Raw genomic sequence first — 19,523 nt, forward strand, 5'->3', positions numbered from 1 at the left:
GATGTTCACACCAGGTTTGCAAATGTGCCTGAAACTAGTGAAAATAGATCAACTAATTATAAAATCAACTACACACCCACTCAAACATCAATTAGACTGCATCTGACCGTGCATACTCCCCTACTAGTCAGCGAAAAACAGTGAAAAAGTGAATGTGAAGTCCAAATTCACTTTATAAAACAGTGGGATAAAAAGTGCCTAGATGACCTGCAGTACTACTACTGGCAAGGTTCTGAAGTGTGCATTTGATGAACACCACTCTCCAGTGAGCACTGAAGAGGATTTGTGGATATTTAAAAGAAGTACCCACTCAGAGAGTATGCGATTTTGGATGCTGACTCTAGCCTGAATCTTGATCTACGACACCTGCTGTGTTAAAGGAGAAGTTCACTTCCAGAATTAAAATTTCCTGATAATTTACTCACCCCCATGTCATCCAAGATGTTTGTCTTTCTGCCTTCAGTCGCAAAGAAAAGAAGTTTTTTGAGGAAAACATTCCTGGTCTTTTTTCCGTATAGTGGACTTCAATGGTGTCCAACAGGTTGAAGGTCTAAACTGCAGCTTCAAAGGACTCTATATGATCCCAGCCGAGCAAAACGTGTCTTATCTAGCAAAGCGATAGGTGATATTCTTAAAAAAATAAAAAATTATATACTTTTTAACCACAAATGCTCATCTTGCACTAGCTCTGCGATGTGCATGTGCATCTTCACACATTGCATAATGACGTTGGAAAAATCATGCACGGTTAGTTCTTTGTCTGTGTACTTTGGTTAAAAAAGGCAGGGTAGGGTCAAAAACTCCACCTCGTTTTCTCCTCCAACTTCAAAATCATCCAGCTGACTGATGACTGATCTTTTCGCTAGATAAGACACTTATTCCTCGACTGAGATTGTGTAGAGCCCATTGAAACTGCAATTTGGACTTTCAAACCGTTGATCCCCACTAAAGTCAACTATATGGAGAAAAATCCTAGAATGTTTTCCTTAAAAACCTTTCATTTCTTTTCAGCTGAAGAAAGAAAGGCCTGAACATCTTGGATGACATGGGGGTGAGTAAATTATAAAGAAGTTTTCATTCTGGAAGTGAACTTCTCCTTTAATTGGGCAGTTGAGGAATTTAATTAGGCTCCCAGACAGAAGGTGCTTTTAATAATAATAGCTGAATGACAGTAAGTGGTAAAAAAATGAAACGGACAGAAAATATGTTACTGTGGGCCTATTTTTTAAAAGTAATGGAAAAGTTTTAAAACCTTATTCACCTTTTTCTTCAACGTAGAAGTATGCGGTTTTCTGTGAGTGTGCGAGACTTCTGGTTTATTAACCACCATAGGGAAATAATGAGAAGAACGTGCAGTAAACCTTAAAACTCTGCATAACAAACCAGTGTTTTTGTAATTATGATAATAATTTAACATAATATGGTAAGGCACACCAATTTGCAATATCAAGCAGCAAAACGAGTTGTTTTATACAGCTAAAAATAGCTGGACACGGATTAGACCGGAAGCCGGGCCCATAACATTTGCAAATGGCTGTGACCGCTCTTAGTGGAAAAATAAGTAATATAAAAAAGCTATTAATTGTTGCTGCACATGAAGTTACACTGAACTACAAAACAAGACAGATGGACTTGCTTCTTCATTTCAGAAACCACCACACGCTATTACTCCTTAATCCTTTATCCTAATACCTCTCGCCCCCTCAGAATTACCCACATCCTTCTCTGACAAAACTAATGCGGTTTTCCCTGTCTTTGTCTCTTTGAGTAAAAGGTAATGTCCACTCACTCTGGAGAACTTCACCTGCTGCTGTCTTTATTGGACCTGCAGTCTTGCCTGTTGAGTTCTCTCGCGACAGCGCGCGCGTCAAATGTCTCCAGACGTGAAGTTTGGCGCGCATTATCTTATGAAACATTAAAACTATTTAACCGACACAAGTGGCTTATGTTTTTACACTCTCAAGGCGTTTGTCACATTTAGGAAGCTACTTTATTGCCGCCGATATAGGCGAAGAGTTGCAGTGAGACATCACAAATGCTTAACGGACTGTTTCAGATGGAGACCGTCACATGAGATCTGATGTCATACACGGGACGCGCGGCAGAGGCAGCTGCTCTCGTAAGGTGGCAGTCAGTCATCAGTTGAATAGGAGCGGGCCAAAGAAATCAACGCATTGCGCACAGACATCATTGTTGTTTTAAAACCTTGGGATTTTCAACTTAAATTCGCGGTTTGCAGTTTATAATAAGGTAAGTCTTCTGCATTTGATGTTTTTCCAAGTGTGCAACTGATGTTTTGGAGGTAAAGTGCAATACAGAATCAATTTTCAGCATATATGCACTGTTTCCCAGTTTTTTAATAATAAAGGCATACTAAACAATTATGTCAGTATGAATATCCGTCGTTTATTCATTCATTTCATTCTGATGATTATTTGACATTTTTTAATACTCTGTATTCTAAAGCGACTGAACTTTTCCAGTGACTCAATTAGAGATTTGCTCTCATTTTGCAAATGAACAGACGATGGACAGCAACGTGGTGCAGATTTTTAAGGAGGACAAATGCCCCTCTTCGCACCCCGAGAAGTGTTTACCCAACTTCACATGGCAGTCTGCTGTTTCGGACATTTATAACTATTCAGTGAACGAAAGCTGGACGAACGAGCAGGAAACTATGTCGCCTATTATTCCGATCATCACTGCCGTGTATTCCGTGGTGTTTGTTGTAGGACTAGTGGGAAACTGCCTGGTGATGTATGTCATTATCAGGTAAGAAACAGCATTGTCCTAAGATGTCCTGCCCTGCATTGATTATCATACGTGTGGCTTTCAATATCATTTTGAGAATCATTATCTCACCTTTTAATAGACATTGTTTCTAAACAGTCATATGAAACGTTTCTGATGGGATAGTTTGGACGAAATACCTGTTTTGTGGAAAACAATTTGTCAAGTCCAGTTCGGCAGTTTGGCTCCCCCCGGTGGACTGAAATATGACCGCACAATGCGGTCAAAATTACCTTGACATACAGTTAATATATTCTGCTTTGAGTAGAGACTGTGTCTGCTCACATTCTGCGTATAGACGAATTAAATTAATCATAAACAGGGCATTCATGTATATGGCACTTTAGATGCCGTTTCTGTACTGTGTGGTTTTTTTAAACATTTGACATTAAGAATTGCACAGTTTGTGCTTGTTGAATTATAAATATGACAGCACAAGCTGTCATACTGCAAACATAATCCCAAAAAATAGGTTTAAGCTGTGAATTATATATAATGTCTTTACTCAGCCGGTGAGAACACTGAAAGACACGTTTGGTAACGTTTGATGTCAGTTTATTTGGTACATAGCATGTAAGCAATTTCACACATGAATTTATCGCACTGATGGGTTGTTTCATTATTTTGACATTCTCTGGCTCAACTGATTTTCCCAACAGATACACTAAAATGAAAACCGCCACCAATATCTACATCTTCAACCTGGCTGTTGCGGATGCCTTGGTAACCACCACCATGCCCTTTCAGAGTACAGATTATCTGTTGAACTCCTGGCCGTTTGGAGAGGTGGTGTGTAAGGTTTTCATATCCATCGACTACTATAACATGTTTACTAGTATCTTCACCTTGACCATGATGAGTGTGGACCGCTATGTGGCCGTTTGCCACCCCGTCAAGGCCTTGGATTTCCGGACGCCGATGAAAGCTAAGATCATCAACATTCTCATTTGGGTGCTGTCCTCGGCTGCTGGGATCCCTGCTATGGTTCTCGGGAGCACGCAGACAAACAATGGTAGGGATGAATGATATATACAGTACTGTTCAAAAGATTGGGGTTGGTAAGATTTTTAAAATATTTTTGAACTCAGCAAAGCTGCATGTATTTGATCAAAAATATAGTAAAAACAGTAATATAGTCAAATATTATTGAAATGTAAAATAACCGTTTTATATATTTAATATGTGTTGGCAGAGCTACAGTTTCAGCATCAATACTCCAGTCATCAATAGAATAAATCTTTTGTAACATTTGATTACTTTCTTGCATCCTTGCTGAATATAATTATATATTTCTTATAAAAAAATCTTTCTGACCCCATTCATTCATTTATTTATTCCAAATGTTTTTTAGATATTTATGGTTAGTTAGTCCCGCATTAACAAATATTCACTTTAAGTTCATCTTTAAAAATACTGATAATTTACAGTTGGAAACATTTTCATACTGTATATTATGATGTTGCGAATGCTAATTTACATATCATATATTTTCATTTTTAAAAATGTTATAAAATATATACAGTTTTGAAACATTCTAGTATGTTATTATTTATTAAGACAAAGTACTATTTTAATATTGACTTGACTTTCAGTGTCTCTCAACTTTCAGTGTTTTCATAAAAATGTCATGGTATGCCTCCAGTTTTAAGAGAATATAATATTTGATGTGGGACCAAAAAGAAAAAATAAATTTCAAAAACACTTCATGTACTTGCTTTTGTACTCTATATAGACTGCGTTTGGGATCAGTAAGGGTTTTTCAGCATATTCCAGCATATTAGAATGATTTCTGAATGATCATGTGACACTGAAGACTGGAGTTATGATGCTGAAAATTCAGCTTTGCATCACAGGAATAAATTGAATTTTAAAATATATTGAAATTTAAAACTATTATTTTAAACTGTAATACTATTTCACAATATTACAGTTTGTTCTGTATTTTTGTTCTTATGCAGCCTTGATTTGAATTCTTTAAAAAACATGAAAAATATGTAAATCTATCTATCCATAAATCAATGTATAATAATCAGCAGTGACATATTGTTATCATTTAGGAAGAAATCCAAAGTTATTTATAGTAAATGATGGGACTGTGAGTTCTCTTCTCCATCCTAATGTATTTGTTGTTCCGTCCCTCAGTGGCTTCATTACAGCACAGATGATTAAGCTGTCCTCACTTGTGATTAATAATTAACTGGTGTTGTTATATTTCTTCTCCAGGCACTACAGAGTGTGCTCTGCAGTTTCCAGACCCGTATATCTACTGGGACACATTGATGAAGATCTGCGTTTTCATTTTTGCCTTCGTGGCTCCTCTCCTCATCATCACGGTGTGCTACACGCTCATGGTCCTGCGTCTCAAAAGCGTACGTCTGCTATCAGGCTCCCGGGAAAAAGACCGCAACCTGAGACGCATCACCCGCCTAGTGCTGGTTGTGGTGGCTGTGTTTGTGGTGTGCTGGACGCCCATACACATCTTCATCCTAGTCAAAGCTCTTGAGCCCGGAGTGCCGGAGACCACCGCGGTCATGGCCGCCTACTTCTTCTGTGTGGCACTGGGATACACCAACAGCAGCCTGAACCCCATCCTGTATGCTTTCCTCGATGAGAACTTCAAACGGTGCTTCAGGGACTTCTGCTGCCCAGGTCGGACCACGGGGGACGGGCACGGCGTCAGTCGGGTCAGAAGCACTCTTCGCGAGCACACTTGCCCAGCAGAGGCCAAAGGGGACGGGGGCCACGGTCGACCCGTATGACTAGCCGTGGAGCTGTCGTCCTTTCACGGTCGAGAGGACTCAAATGACCTGGGACTGACACAGATCACCACCGCCATCTGAGGATGAGATCGTGCCCTTTATGTTCAGAAATATAGGCTAGCTACTGCAAGAGCAAAAAGGGATCTTTTAGCAAAATCATTGTCTTGTTTCGTATTTCCATATTCAGATTTTTATAGTACACTGTAAAAACAGCAACAACAACAACATGAAATTTACCGTCAAAATGGCAGCTGTGGTTGCCAGATCTTTACTGTAAAAAATATGGTACCACCATTTAAGAATAAAACCCATATGTATTATATAATATTTCATCATCTTATCTAATATTAAAAAACCAACCTACTGAAATATTAAAATGTGACCCTTGACCACAAAACCAAGTTCTTGAGTAGCACAGGTATATTTGTAGTCAAAAAATACAATGTATAGGTCAAATTTATTGATTTTTCTTAATTTTTGATTCGTAATATGCATTGCTAAGAACTTCATTTGGACAACTTTAAAGGCGATTTTTAGAATATTTAGATTTTTTGCACCCTCAGATTCCAGATTTTCAAATATTTCTATTTCGGCCAAACCATACATCAATGGAAAGCTTATTTATTTAGCTTTCAGATGACATATAAATATAAATTTAAAAAAATTGATCCTTATGACTGATTTTGTGGTCATGGGTCACAAATATGTTTTATACTATTATAATATGTTGACAACCACCAAAAACAAAGGTGTTATTGAGAAAACTACTCATCACAAGTAACTTTTCCACAATCTGAGGTATTATTAATGTTAATATAGAAGATATACATTAATATACATCTAAAATAATGCAGTAAACATTCATTTACCAACGTAAGATAAAACATAAAACCCTGAAACATAAGATGAAACATAAAACCCTAATCAGGGTTGCCAGGTTTTCAGAACAAAACTCACCCAATAGCTACTCAAAACTAGCCCAAAAACGTTTCGAGGAGATAGAGTACATGGTTTTTTGTTGGCGTTCCCCTGGTAAATTTGTATTTCAGGGGCTAAATATGACATTATTGGGGTCGCTTTAACCCATGGACAAAAAACAACCCACGGCAACAGTGTTAAAGTAGGCCAATTCTGTGGGAAAAACACAGACTTGGCAACACTGACCCTAATGTGCATAACTAATAAAAAAAAATGGTATTTCCATCAAAAAACATCAAATGCAGCACACAGGGAATTCAGGGAATGTCAATTATAAATTATAGGATCACTTGTTGACTTGTAGATTTGTTACAGTTTTTCCCGGTACTTACAATTAACAAATCACCAGGTTTTTACTGTATTTTTACAGTCTTTTTCAACTGACCATTCACAAAGAGCTTGATTGACAGGCGTTCTGACCAATCATAACACAGAATCCACCATTCTGTCCGACAAACAAATCAGTCAGGAGAGTAGTTCAACTTCGGTGCATTGACACCTTTCCGCGGTTGAAAAGAAATACGTTCTGATATTCATTCATGTTTATTTTGCGCTTCAAGTAAATATAAAAAGATGATAGGTTCACATGTTGCTGCTTGAACTGAGGCAATACAGCGATCTGTCACAACACATTAAAGAACCACAAACTGGTATTTATCGTTTGAATTTCTTTAAAAAAAGACGAAATTTTACTTGTTTTATACCAGAAGTAACCTGCTCTGTCGGTGTGTTGCCAGTTTCCTATTTTTTACTGTGTGAGAACATGGTGTGTAGTGTGAGCGTGGCATTGTTTGTCAGACATAGCAACAGTAACTAAGAAGGGTGGGTTTTTGCGAAGGGACAATTTAAATGTGATCATTTTTACAGTGTAACACCTCATTCAGATCTTTCTTTATTGTTTTTTTTTTTTTGAATGTCCATTGACCAAAGATGCTGTATAATTAAATTCTGGTCCCTCACAATCAAACGTCATGCTCAAAGATCCTTTTACATAACAAGTCCTTTGGGATATATAGTATATAACTAGGCACCATATTTTAATTCTAACTTATAGCTTGAGTAAACATGATAAAAATAGTGTAGCCATAAACAAACAAAAACACTGTATATATGTGTCTGTTTGTACTGTAAATATATAAACCCTTATTTTGGATTGTGAAACAGTCCCTTTTTATATAAAAAAGAAAATCAATGTATATTAATCAGCATTGTCCCATAATTATCACTCAGGAAACTATCTCTAATGGCAGAAAAAAAAAATAATAATATAGTCTACAGCAGTTTGAGTAAATTGAGTGTAGTGTTTTTCCGAACTGCTTACTGTCTGATAAGTGCTTTATATTCTCCGTATTTGATTTAGATCGAAGGATTATGTCTGAAAAGGATTATGAATGATTATGTATGAAGGATTATGTATCTAAGTTGCCTTAGAGGGAGTCTACAGATTTTTATGTTGTTGTTTTTTTGGGAATAGGGCTTTAAAACAACCAACTAAAAGACTGAATCTACTTAGTCAGGTTGTTTATGCTTAATACAGTGTATTATCACTTCTATAGACTTACAAAAAGACGTACATCTCTATTGCATGTTTGACAATGAAAATGCGGGAATCTTTATTAATGTTTATGTAAATGCAATTTATGATGAAAAGAAAATACAAAATGATTTCTGTGGTACAGTAGAATGGCAGTAATTCATCTAAAAAAAAAACAAAACGTTTAAATGTACATTGTGTTATATTATTGATGTAAGTATTTGTAATGTTGCCTTTAGCTTGTGAAGGAGATATATATATATATATATATATATATATATATGTACACATCTTGTGTTCTTAAAAATGTAATCTTTTACTGTAGGTTTGTTCCTTGGGTGTGTGTGACTTTAATATTCACTTATCAAAAATATATTATGACATCATCAGTGCTCTATTGCCACAACAGTATTAGGAATTGCAAAATTCTTTTGACAAATGTAACGCCCTTTGTGCCTTTGGTTTTTTGTAAATCAGTATATATGACATTACTGCAAATATTTAGTCATCTTAGATGCTTTATAGTGTGATGTATAGGAAAATGAAGCGCAGAGCGAAAGATGCTTCTGTATAAGTAATGTGCTTGTACACTGTTATAGTATATCACGGCAGATTTTAAATTTGTTTCAGCTTGTGTTTCAATATGTGCAATTTTTGAAAAAAAAAAAAAATGAAATGAAATGAGCTTTGCCATCAGTTGTATCTTGCCTGTATAATAATATTACCTGTATTTGAAGATTATATTGTCAATAAATTGAACTGTAAGAATCAGTGTTGCAATGAGTCAGATTCTGTTCAAAGATGTCAGTTATGGGGTTTTCATCCATCACGACTGAATGATGTGTCCGAAATATCATACAAGATAACAAAGCCAGATGAAAGAAGCGTAAGCACGTAACAAAGGCAGTATCGCCATGGCAACCCATTGTGCATCTTATAGCCTAATTCAAACAGCAAGAGACACATTCTTTTTTCCACACCTTTGATGCTTGTCAGTATAATGAGAACATCTCAGATACGTCATAGACGATGACATGATGATGAAGGCTTGAAATAAATGGACAGTGTGTCTAGCCTTAATATTGAAAATATATATATACACAACCAATCAAAAGTTTGTGAACAGTAAGATTTGTAATGTTTTTTAAAGTCTCGTCTGCTCACCTAGCCTGCATTTATTTGATCCAAAGTACAGCAAAAACAGTAAAATGTTGAAATATTTTTACTATTTCAAATAAGTGATTTCTTTGGATATATTTTAAAATTATAATTTATTTCAGTGATTTCAAAGCTGAGTTTTTAGCATCATTACTCCAGTCTCATGATCCTTCAGAAATCATTCTAATATTCTGATTTGCTACTCAAAAAACATTTATTATTACTATTATTATTATTATTATTATTATTATATTGAAAACAGCTGAGAAGATTTTTTTCAAATTTCTGATGAATAAAGTTCAGAAGAACTGCATTTATCTGAAATAGAAATCTTTTGTAACATTATAAATGTCTTAATAATCACTTTTGATCAATTTAAAGCATCCTTGCTAAATAAATGTGTTAATTTCTATAATTCAATAAATAAAAAATAAAAAAAAGTTCCTAACTGTTTTAAATATTGATAACAATAATAATAGATGCTTCTTGAACAGCAAATCAGCATATTAGAATGATTTCTGAAGGATCATGTGACACTGAAGACTGGAGTAATGAAGCTGAAAATGGAGTTTTGATCACAGGAATAAATAACATTTTAAGATATATTCAAATAGAAAGCAGTTATTTTAAATAGTAAAAATATTTCAAAATATTTCTGCTTTTGGTGTATTTTGGAAGAAATAAATGCAAGCTTAGTGAAGAGAATTCTTTAAAAAACATAAAAAAATATTTTAAACATTTTAAACATATAAAAACTTTTGACTGGTAGTGTATTTTCTCTCTGTTATGGAATTAACATAAAATGTCCATTAAAAATATATAATTACATTTTTCTAATTCTTTCTGTCATGGAACATCAAAAGAGATATTTATAGTCCAAATGCTCATTTCCAAATACACTACAAGTGGATAGGAACCGTTCTGCTTAATAATTTCTCACTTTGGAATGACATGAAGATAAATTATGATGGCAGAATTTATATTTTTGGACAGTCCTTGTTAAGTGCATTAAATATTTGTCATACACCATGCTTCATTGAACTTAAAATGATGGTAGGACTTCAAGGAGCCGAAAACTACAGGTTTTCCCCCCACCCAGAGTTGTCCATAGTACCTTGTCAGATTATGTGCACATTAACACTTTTCAGAGACGCTTCTTTCAGTACTCAGTTAAATTTAGTTCTGGGTAAGTCTGATGAAGTGTTAACGTTACCATGGTAGACATTAATGGATAAACATAGCGCTTCAAGGTCACTCTGTGAGACTGTGTAACATCTGTTTGTCAGAACAGCCCTAGAGAAGGAACATGTACAATTCATTTCCATGGAATCTGTGAGGTGTGTAATTACAAATATATTCTGAGAGAAAATGACTTGTCAGTATACACCCGCCATCATTTTTTAAATCGAAATACTAGTCTACCATTTGGCGTGAGACACGCTTTCAGGCTCTGTCTCTGTCTCTGTCTTTTGAATGTGTTTAAGTGGGATAGAGACGACAGCTTCACCATACAGGTATTTGCAGGAATTTTTGGTAAACATTACACCATATTATGCATTGTTAATTATACATAATTTATATATATATCTGAAAAGTTCAGATGCAAAACCAGCTAAAAGCCATCTCGGTCAAAAATGAGATAATGATACTGAGTGAATGCTCTCGACACATATTATACGTCCATCAAATACTTTTTCTTCAAACACGTTAAAATACCAGCCTCAGCCCATGTATATATATATATATATATATTACATATTTCTATTACCTATATTACAATTAGTGCAATGCAATAAGGCAAATTAGAGTCATTTTCTGGTGGGAAAAAATCATTTTCATTTTAGTGCCATGGTTTACCCACTAGGTACCTGTATGGCTCTTTACTAAATATACATGTATCTAGAATATTGCAGGTCATACCTGCTTACTTATTTTTAAGTTCTTTCATTTGAATAAATATTTAGAAATGATTAAACACTATATTTTTAAATGTGAAATTTAAAAAGTAGTGAATAACTTACATCCTTTTGCAATGATACTTAAGTGTATCATACTTACACTTTACATGTATAAGTACACACAGTGAATGCAAGCAAATACTGAATTTAAAGTTTAAAATGGTGCTAAAAAAAGCATTCCGCTGCATTTCTATCCCCTTATATGTACAGTATATACATATAAATAGTTATGAAATCGAGATCCTTTTTTTCCTTGTATTGAAAGTCATGAAAATTGTGGCAGGATTCCCCTGGTAAAATTAGCATTCCAGTGTCTAAATATTACGTTATCAGGGTCGCTTCAACGTTCAAACCGCGGATTTGGCAACACTGATAAACATGATACTGTACTGAATGTTGCTAAACTAAAATGTAAAAAACACTTCTTCTTCTTCTTCTTCTTTTTTTTTTTTTTTTTTTTTTTTTTTTTTTTTAACGCAGCCTCAAATAGCTGCATTAAATAAAAACAGTTAATTCAGTAATTAATAGATGAATTAATCAAAAACACGTTGGTAAAAATAAAACAAACAAAGAAATACAAAAATATCAATCATGATCATATCAAATGAGTCATGAAATATATCAACCTAATAATAAGCCAATGGTAGTAATATTTAATGTATATTTAGATATAACTACATGAACAAATGAATGTAGGTAATATATTTATTTATTTATAAGACGAAACAATTTCAAGGGGGAAATAAGACGAAACAAAAACACATACAGCTATAACCTACATAAGAAGCACTGAATTTAAACAATTTATAAAGCTTTATCAATGGGAACCAATAGAAAAATAGAGGATAATAATCCTCAGCCGTGACTTTTATTATGGTGTGTACTCTACGACCAACCGGAACAAGCCCGCTGTGATCAGCATTTAAATACCTCAACAAAGCAAATAAGTGGCAGTCCCGTTTAAAAATGAACCGAATTTTCGGTCGCAGCAAACAAACGCCTACTCCCAACCTTTCTGACTGCATAGGCAATGTAAGTAGTGTATTGTATTGACTGTGTCACAGAACATGAGTGCAGCATCCTGATTGGTGTTTGCATGTCAGACATGGATGTGCTGTGGATGCTGTCTGTGCTGTTCCCGTTGTAGGTGGATACGAGGATCGAGTCCATCGATAAGAAAATTGCGAGAATCGACGCAGAGCTAATGAAGTATAAGGACCAGATGAAAAAGATGAGGGATGGACCCTCAAAAGTGAGCATCACAGACTCGAGTTGATATGTCAACATGCAATAATGCAATATCTCTTTATAACTATACAGGCAACTCTACACTGTTTTGTACAGTGTAAATGTAGTATTGAGATACTATTACAGTTTTTATTAATATTTTGAATTCAATTTAGTTCAGGTTTAAGTCATTTTGTTCTGTATTTTTATTATTAACTTTTGTTTATTTTTATTTATTTTATTATTACTTTAGTTTGTTATACTGTATTAGTATTTCATGTTTTCCAGTATCATTTAAGAATAATCCAAAGGGCACCTTGTGCATCATCTGACCTTTTAGAGTTCACAAATTAACTTCATTTTAATTTTTGGGAATTGAAATCCCAGATTTTCAATATAGTCTCAAATATTTGGATCCCAATTATAAATCATGCACAGTTCTGTAAGTGTGAGATGAACGATCTCTTCACAGAATGCAGTGAAACAGAAGGCGATGAGAGTGCTGAAACAAAAGAGAATGTGAGTCCCCCCCTACTGATATTTATTTGCAATGTGTGAAATGTTTGTTTCAATATTGAAATGAGATACAAGTGATACATCTGTTTTTACTTTACTTTTCACTGTATTATGCAGGTATGAAGGTCAAAGAGATCAGCTTTCCCAGCAGTCATTTAATATGGAACAAGCCAACTATACAATCCAGTCTTTAAGGGACACCAAAACAACAGTAAAGACTTTTTGTTTAACTTTACTGCTGTCCATATTATTCCCAGCACTACATTGTTTATTACATTTTTAATCTATAAAATGTTATATATATATATATCTTACAGTTCAAAAAACATTTGACTGGTAGTGTGTGTGTGTATATACACACACACACCCACCCACACACACACACACACACACACTACCAGTCAAATGTTTTTGAACAGTAAGATTGTTAATGTTTTTTAAATAAGTCTCTTCTGCTCACCAAGCCTGCATTTATTTGAAGTACAGAAAAAGCAGTAAAATTTTGAAATATTTTTACTATTTACAATAAGTGTTTTCTATTTGATTATATTTTAAAATTTATTTTTTTCCTGTGATTTCAAAGCTAATTTTTTTGCATCATTACTCCAGTCACATGGTCTTTCAGAAATCATTCTAATATTCTGATTTGCTGCTCAAAAAACATTTATTATTATTATGTTGAAAACAGCTGAGTAGACTTTTCTTCAGTTTTCTTTGATGAGTAGAAAGTTCAGAAGAACAGCATTAATCTGAAATAGAAATATAACTGTCTTTATCATCACTTATAAGCAATTTAAAGCGTCCTTGATCACAGGAATAAATTACATTTTAAAATGTGTTCAAATAGAAAGCAGTTATTTTAAATGGTAAAATATTTTACAAGATTACTGTATTTTAAATCAAATAAATGCAAGCTTGGTGAGCAGAAAATAATTCTTTGAAAACATAGTTTTTCGGGAGTCTACATTTTCTGATTCTACATATGTTTTATTCTTTTTGTAGGTGGAGGCTATGAAGATTGGAGCAAAAGAAATGAAGAAAGCATATAAACAAGTGAAGATGGATCAGATTGAAGTATATACACTAATCATTTTGATATTGGCTGTTTTTAAGCAATATTTTTGATTGATGATCTGTGATAAATAATGTCCACTTTTCATTTCTAATCTTTGTGACTGATAGGACCTGCAGGATCAACTGGAGGACATGATGGAAGAGGCCAACGAGGTTCAGGAAGCCCTCAGCCGCAGCTATGGCACACCAGAGATCGATGAGGATGAACTAGAAGCAGGTAATTGTGTGTGTGTGTGTGTGCTTGTGTGTGTGTGTATGTGTGTATATGGAGCCTAAAGCTTCACTTTTTTCCTTGCCGCAGAACTGGATGCTCTGGGAGATGAGTTACTGCTGGATGATGACAGCTCTTACTTAGATGAAGCCTCGTCTGCACCCTCCATTCCTGAAGGAATGCCAAGCGACACTAAAACCAATAAGGTGCAGATTACATTGACAAAATTGTCAATAACAAAATCTTTATATTTATTATCATTCGTTATTATTTGTCTTTTTGTCATATTTGTATTTGTATCTCTCAGGATGGCGTTCTGGTCGATGAGTTTGGCCTACCACAGATTCCTGCCACATAAGAATCTGTTCTCTGATCAGTGTTTTGTTTACATCTGGAGGAGTTTCTCTTGTGCTGATGGTATTGAACATGTGTTGTATTCATTGGCCAGTCTAGCACATGGCATTGTAACTTCTGTTTACTGTTTAATCTGATCACATGAAGCGTGATTTTTCACTTTTATTTAGAATTTGGTTATGTAAACATGTTTTTGCTTGATTTCCATAACCCAGTAAATTCCGACGAGGTCAAAGTGTTTAGATATCCACGTAAAACTTTTGGCATATCCCTTTATTAATCAGAATTTTGGATCACTTACTTTTCATAGTATCTGAATGTTATGAGATACAAACAACTTGGGAATGTCAAGTTATTGAGGAAAGTTATTTTTGGAGCAGCGTGGATGTACAAAAAACAGTAATATTGCAAAATGTTATTACAATATAAAATAATGGGTTTTATTTTAATATACTTTAAAATATAATTTATTCCTGTGATGGAAAGCTGAATTTTCATCAGCTGTTACTTACTTAAGTGTCACATGATCCTTCAGAAATCATTCTAATATGCTGATTTATTATTGGAATTATCAATGTTGGAAACGGTTGTGCTGCCAAATATTTTTTTCAGGATTCTTTGATGAATAACAAGTTAAAAAGAACAGCATTTCTTCAAAATTAAATCTTTCACAACAATGTAAGAATAAAAATGTACTGACCCCAAACTTTTGAACAGTAGTGTATATTGTTAGAAAACATTTCTATTTTAAATCTTTTAATGTTCTTTTTAACCTTTTATTGATCAGAAAATTCTAAAAAAAAAACAAGTTCCAAAAAATATTAAAATATTATAAATCAGCATATTAGAATGATTTTTGAAGGATCATGTGACACTGAAGACTGGCGTAATGATTCTGAAAATTCAACCCTAAATACAGATATAAATTTTATATGTATATTTTATGTATATTAATGTAGAAAAACATTGTTTTACATTGTAATAATATTTCACAATATTATTTTTTTTGTATTTTTGATCAAATGAACACAGCCTCGATGAACATAAGAAACATATAATTTTTTTGTTTGTTTTTAAAAAATTACAAACTTTAAAACGCCTCACTCTTAAATGTTGTTAATTACATATAAACTCAATAATTAATTAATTATTTTAACATTTAATTATATTAAACTCAATGCTCTTGTTAAGACGGAGTGTGTCTTGCTTCACTCTGGACTCTGGAAGCTCTGGAAGCTTGTTAAAATCTTTGTTCATGGTTCTGGGTAGCATCAATTAACAGCCATCAACTAGTCCAAATGTTGCTTTAATTATTAAAATTACCTGGTTTTCTTGATAACAAACTTCATTAATGGATATACATCAAGATCTGGAATATTCTGTAATGTGAAATGCATCACTGGAGTCTAAGAGATACAATAAAAGGTGGTATTTGAAAACAGCAGAGCATTTTGTGGGACCATTTGGCTATTCATGGAGCAATAACACATTTCAGAAGAAAGATTGAACCAGAGGTATTACGCAGTTGCATTATATACAACATTAGCTGCCACAAAAAAATTCCTTCAAAGTGCCTCCAGCACTTTTTTATGCATAGGTTGATTAGCGTATATAGTATTTTCCTAAAACGAATGATAATTGCATACTTTTTTTCACATCACAAAATGACATTCTTACAAAAAGTCTATTAGGTTTCTAAATCTTGCCGAATTATTCTTAATTAAATAAAACGATACAGAAGGACAGATTGACGCGACGAAGAAAAGGGGCGTGACGTACATATAGTCGTCACTTCCGGTTGCATGTGTACACACTGTAAAGTTGTGAAGCGTTAGCTAACAGTGTGCCGATATGGCGGAGAACACTATGACAGTGACAGTTGCTTATGGTAAAGATAAATGATACCGTTTTATATTTTAAAACTTTAAGATATATCGAAAATAAATGTAGTCGATATTTTTATTAAGGCTTTTTATACGGTACGACAGTGTTGAAGCTAGCTACCTGTAAATGAACTGAACATCCCTGAAAACCACAGACGTTTATTTCAATATTAGTCACACCTCGAGGCTATGAATGCACATTTAGAGTTTTCAGGTTAATTGTAATCTAATTACGGTTAGTTGGGTGGTAAATGTCAATGCTGGATTTGCAGATACAGTGCCAGTTAGCTCTCTGAATCATTTTGAATATCAAACCTGTCTTCTTTCTCTGTTTATGATAATGACTGTTTTTGTCTCAGGCACAAACAAACACAGCATCACTTTAACAGCACAGGATGGACATGAACCACTGTTAAAGGATTTGTGTGAGGCGCTGACAGAAGCCACAGGAGTACCAGTACCATCCCAGAAAGTCATATTTAAAGGTAATACAGTATCTGCTTCACATGCGTTTCTTAGCTGTGTGTTACCCTTACTCATCTGTAAATGGCCACTGGTGTTTTGGGTATAAACTTCAGTAATTATCTTTAGTTGAACTCTCTAGAACGATGCAGGCAACAGTAACAGTGTATTGTTAAATGCAAGAATATCAGGATCACTAGTAGTGATCAACGTCATGTTGTTCTGGCTGTAGGGAAATCACTGAAGGAGATGGAGGAGCCTCTGTCCAGTTTTGGAGTAAAGCAGGGTTGTAAACTGATGATGATTGGAAAGAGGGTAAGATGTGTCGTTCATTAATTCATACAGGTAGAACTGAAACTATTTCTGAGTCTGACAAGCTGGTTTGTTTTTACAGAACAGCCCTGAGGAGGAAGTAGAACTTAAAAAGCTCAAAGACATTGAAAAGTCAGTGGAACAAACTGCCAAGAAGCTTGAGAAGGTGGATGGTGAACTCACAGGACTGAAGAATGTATGTGTGACATGGATAAAAATCTCTTTATTTTTCTTCTGGAACACTGTACTTGTTATATGAGGCTTGGCAGTATGGTTATTTCCTAATTTAATGGATTCTTTTTAAGGGTTTTCTTGCAAAGGAGTTGCAAGCTGAGGCTCTTAACAAACTGGACCACAGGGTGAAAGTTGCTTCTGAGCAGTTTATGAAAATCCTAGAGGAAATAGATGGAATGGTAATTGTTTTTCATTTTCTTCAATCTTCTGGTGAAATTAAAGTCTTAACTCTTGTGACGTATGTCGGACACGCAAGCTTGCATTCATATTTGAGTACAACGCCACACATCTCAAAATCCAATCAACAATTGATTTTTTTCAATAAACTGTTACATTTAAATGTACAGTATTACACAGTAAGTAAGATCTGCTGGTGCTTCTGTTTCATCACAAACTAATTATTATTATTAGAATTTAGAGATTTTTTTTTAACCTTATATTATATTGTATATATGTAAATGCAGTTGCTTTGTAAAGCTTATCTGTGCCTTTTTATGTTGATTATTTACAGAGCTTGCCTGAGAGTTTTAGTGATTGCAGGATGAAGAAAAAAGGACTTGTGAAAACCGTTCAGGTACGAATATGACTTATTAAAGGAATAGCTCACCCAAAAATTAATTATGCTGAAATTTACTCACCCACAGGCCACCCAAGATGGAGATGAGTTTGTTCACTCGCGTTGAATGCTTTTCAGTGAATGGGTGCCGTCAGAATGAGAGTCCAAAAAGCTGATAAAAACACCACAATTAATTCACATGACTGCAGTCCATCAATTAACATCTTGTGAAGTAAAAAGTTGCATGTTTGTAATAGATAAATCAATAATTAAGGCCTTTTAACTTCAAACCATCACTTCTGGCCAAAATACAAAGTTCATCCTGTTCTCCTCTCACATCAAAATCAACCAACATATTAGTTTAAAACTGTTTTGGACTGTTTTCACTTGTAAGTGGTGCTTGATCTGTACATATTTCTCTTCTGATTAAGACAAGATTCATTTTTTAGCAACGGTTTAAAGTTTGAAACATCCTAATAATAGAGTTTTTTCTAACAAACATGCAGCATTTTGCCTCACAAGATGTTAACCGATGGACTGGAGTTGTGTGGCCTAATTTTGGATTATTGTGACATTTTTATCAGCTGTTTGGACTCTCATTCTGACGGCACCCATTCACTGCAAAGGATCCATTGGTTAGCAAGTGATGTAATGCTAAATTTCTCCAAATCTGTTCCGATGAAACAAATTTACGTCTTAGATGGACTGTTAATTTTTGGGTGAACTATTCTTATAATATTTGGTTTCTAGACTTTAACATACCCATTACTTGATTTCATTTCTTAAATCTTGTTCTCTATATTTTCCTCACACTCAGGGTTTCTTAGCTCAGTGTGACAAAATTGAAGCTGGAATATCAGACCACTTGGCTAAGATTCAGACAAAAAACTTAGCCTTAGCAGAATGATCATGAATTAAGACTCCTGACATCAGTAGTTACTGGTGCTGCAAATGAAGAACCTCACTGAGAACTTTGGCACCGGAGGTGGTCCCGCAGTTCGCCTACACCCCACAATCTACACATGCACCAGTCAAACAGAGAAGAACAGGCAGCATTCGAAACATTTTAAAATCGTTTTCTTTACGAGTTTAGATTCTTCATGCTAATTATTGCAAACACTTATGGCTAGGTTTAGGGAGGTTTGACCATCTGGACCACCCTGTTCTCTCTTTAAACTTTATCTAGCCTGACAGATGTTGGATTCATAGTCATGTTTTGATCAAAGAGAAAAAAAAAAATAACGGTGCTGGAAGAATATCCTTTTAAAGGATCTAACATAAATGACCTAATTCAGTAAATCTGTTTTGTGCAGTAAAACCTTGATTAAAAAAAATGTTCTATTTATGAAAAGAGTGAACTTGTGGGAAGCTAAAGGTTGTAGAATTGATAGTCCTTGTTTTGTTTTTATCATGATTAAATCTCAGGGTGCTTCAAACCACTGGTGGTTTTCCCCGCAAATTTCCGTCTCAAATGTTGTTGTGAAGTTATTGAGAGAAATTAAACATTTGAAGACAAC

The 19,523-nt window shown here is 34.5% G+C and overlaps 3 protein-coding genes across 3 annotated transcripts; all 3 read left to right on the forward strand.

Moving 5' to 3' along the window:
- The first annotated feature begins 2,524 nt into the window (after positions 1-2,524).
- Positions 2,525-8,832, forward strand: oprk1 (opioid receptor, kappa 1). Its single transcript, XM_051096736.1, has 3 exons — positions 2,525-2,772; positions 3,450-3,802; positions 5,014-8,832. The coding sequence occupies exons 1-3, from the start codon at positions 2,528-2,530 to the stop codon at positions 5,547-5,549; spliced, it is 1,134 nt and encodes a 377-aa protein (XP_050952693.1). The 5' UTR covers positions 2,525-2,527; the 3' UTR covers positions 5,550-8,832.
- A 3,231-nt stretch (positions 8,833-12,063) lies between these two features.
- chmp5a (charged multivesicular body protein 5a) lies at positions 12,064-15,367 on the forward strand. The gene is made up of 8 exons (XM_051122623.1): positions 12,064-12,209; positions 12,325-12,429; positions 12,877-12,923; positions 13,038-13,131; positions 13,923-13,994; positions 14,103-14,211; positions 14,296-14,411; positions 14,513-15,367. The coding sequence occupies exons 1-8, from the start codon at positions 12,144-12,146 to the stop codon at positions 14,561-14,563; spliced, it is 660 nt and encodes a 219-aa protein (XP_050978580.1). The 5' UTR covers positions 12,064-12,143; the 3' UTR covers positions 14,564-15,367.
- Positions 15,368-16,314: 947 nt separating this feature from the next.
- bag1 (BCL2 associated athanogene 1) lies at positions 16,315-19,492 on the forward strand. Its single transcript, XM_051138887.1, has 7 exons — positions 16,315-16,447; positions 16,802-16,927; positions 17,137-17,219; positions 17,299-17,412; positions 17,522-17,629; positions 17,962-18,024; positions 18,824-19,492. Exons 1-7 carry the CDS (start codon positions 16,411-16,413, stop codon positions 18,911-18,913), a joined length of 621 nt encoding a protein of 206 aa, XP_050994844.1. The 5' UTR covers positions 16,315-16,410; the 3' UTR covers positions 18,914-19,492.
- Positions 19,493-19,523: the final 31 nt, after the last annotated feature.

This window comes from Labeo rohita, chromosome 2, assembly GCF_022985175.1.
Source record: "Labeo rohita strain BAU-BD-2019 chromosome 2, IGBB_LRoh.1.0, whole genome shotgun sequence".
Classification (NCBI taxonomy): Eukaryota; Metazoa; Chordata; class Actinopteri; order Cypriniformes; family Cyprinidae; genus Labeo; species Labeo rohita.

Coding starts and splice junctions, on each gene's coding strand:
- oprk1 (XM_051096736.1), top strand. CDS start 2,528: ATGGACAGCAACGTGGTGCAGATTTTTAAGGAGGACAAATGCCCCTCT. Junction 2,773..3,449: donor GTGATGTATGTCATTATCAG/GTAAGAAACAGC, acceptor TTTTCCCAACAG/ATACACTAAAATGAAAACCG. Junction 3,803..5,013: donor GAGCACGCAGACAAACAATG/GTAGGGATGAAT, acceptor TTTCTTCTCCAG/GCACTACAGAGTGTGCTCTG.
- chmp5a (XM_051122623.1), top strand. CDS start 12,144: ATGAACCGAATTTTCGGTCGCAGCAAACAAACGCCTACTCCCAACCTT. Junction 12,430..12,876: donor TGAGGGATGGACCCTCAAAA/GTGAGCATCACA, acceptor ATCTCTTCACAG/AATGCAGTGAAACAGAAGGC. Junction 13,995..14,102: donor TGAAGATGGATCAGATTGAA/GTATATACACTA, acceptor TGTGACTGATAG/GACCTGCAGGATCAACTGGA.
- bag1 (XM_051138887.1), top strand. CDS start 16,411: ATGGCGGAGAACACTATGACAGTGACAGTTGCTTATG. Junction 16,928..17,136: donor CCAGAAAGTCATATTTAAAG/GTAATACAGTAT, acceptor TTCTGGCTGTAG/GGAAATCACTGAAGGAGATG. Junction 17,220..17,298: donor TGATGATGATTGGAAAGAGG/GTAAGATGTGTC, acceptor TTGTTTTTACAG/AACAGCCCTGAGGAGGAAGT.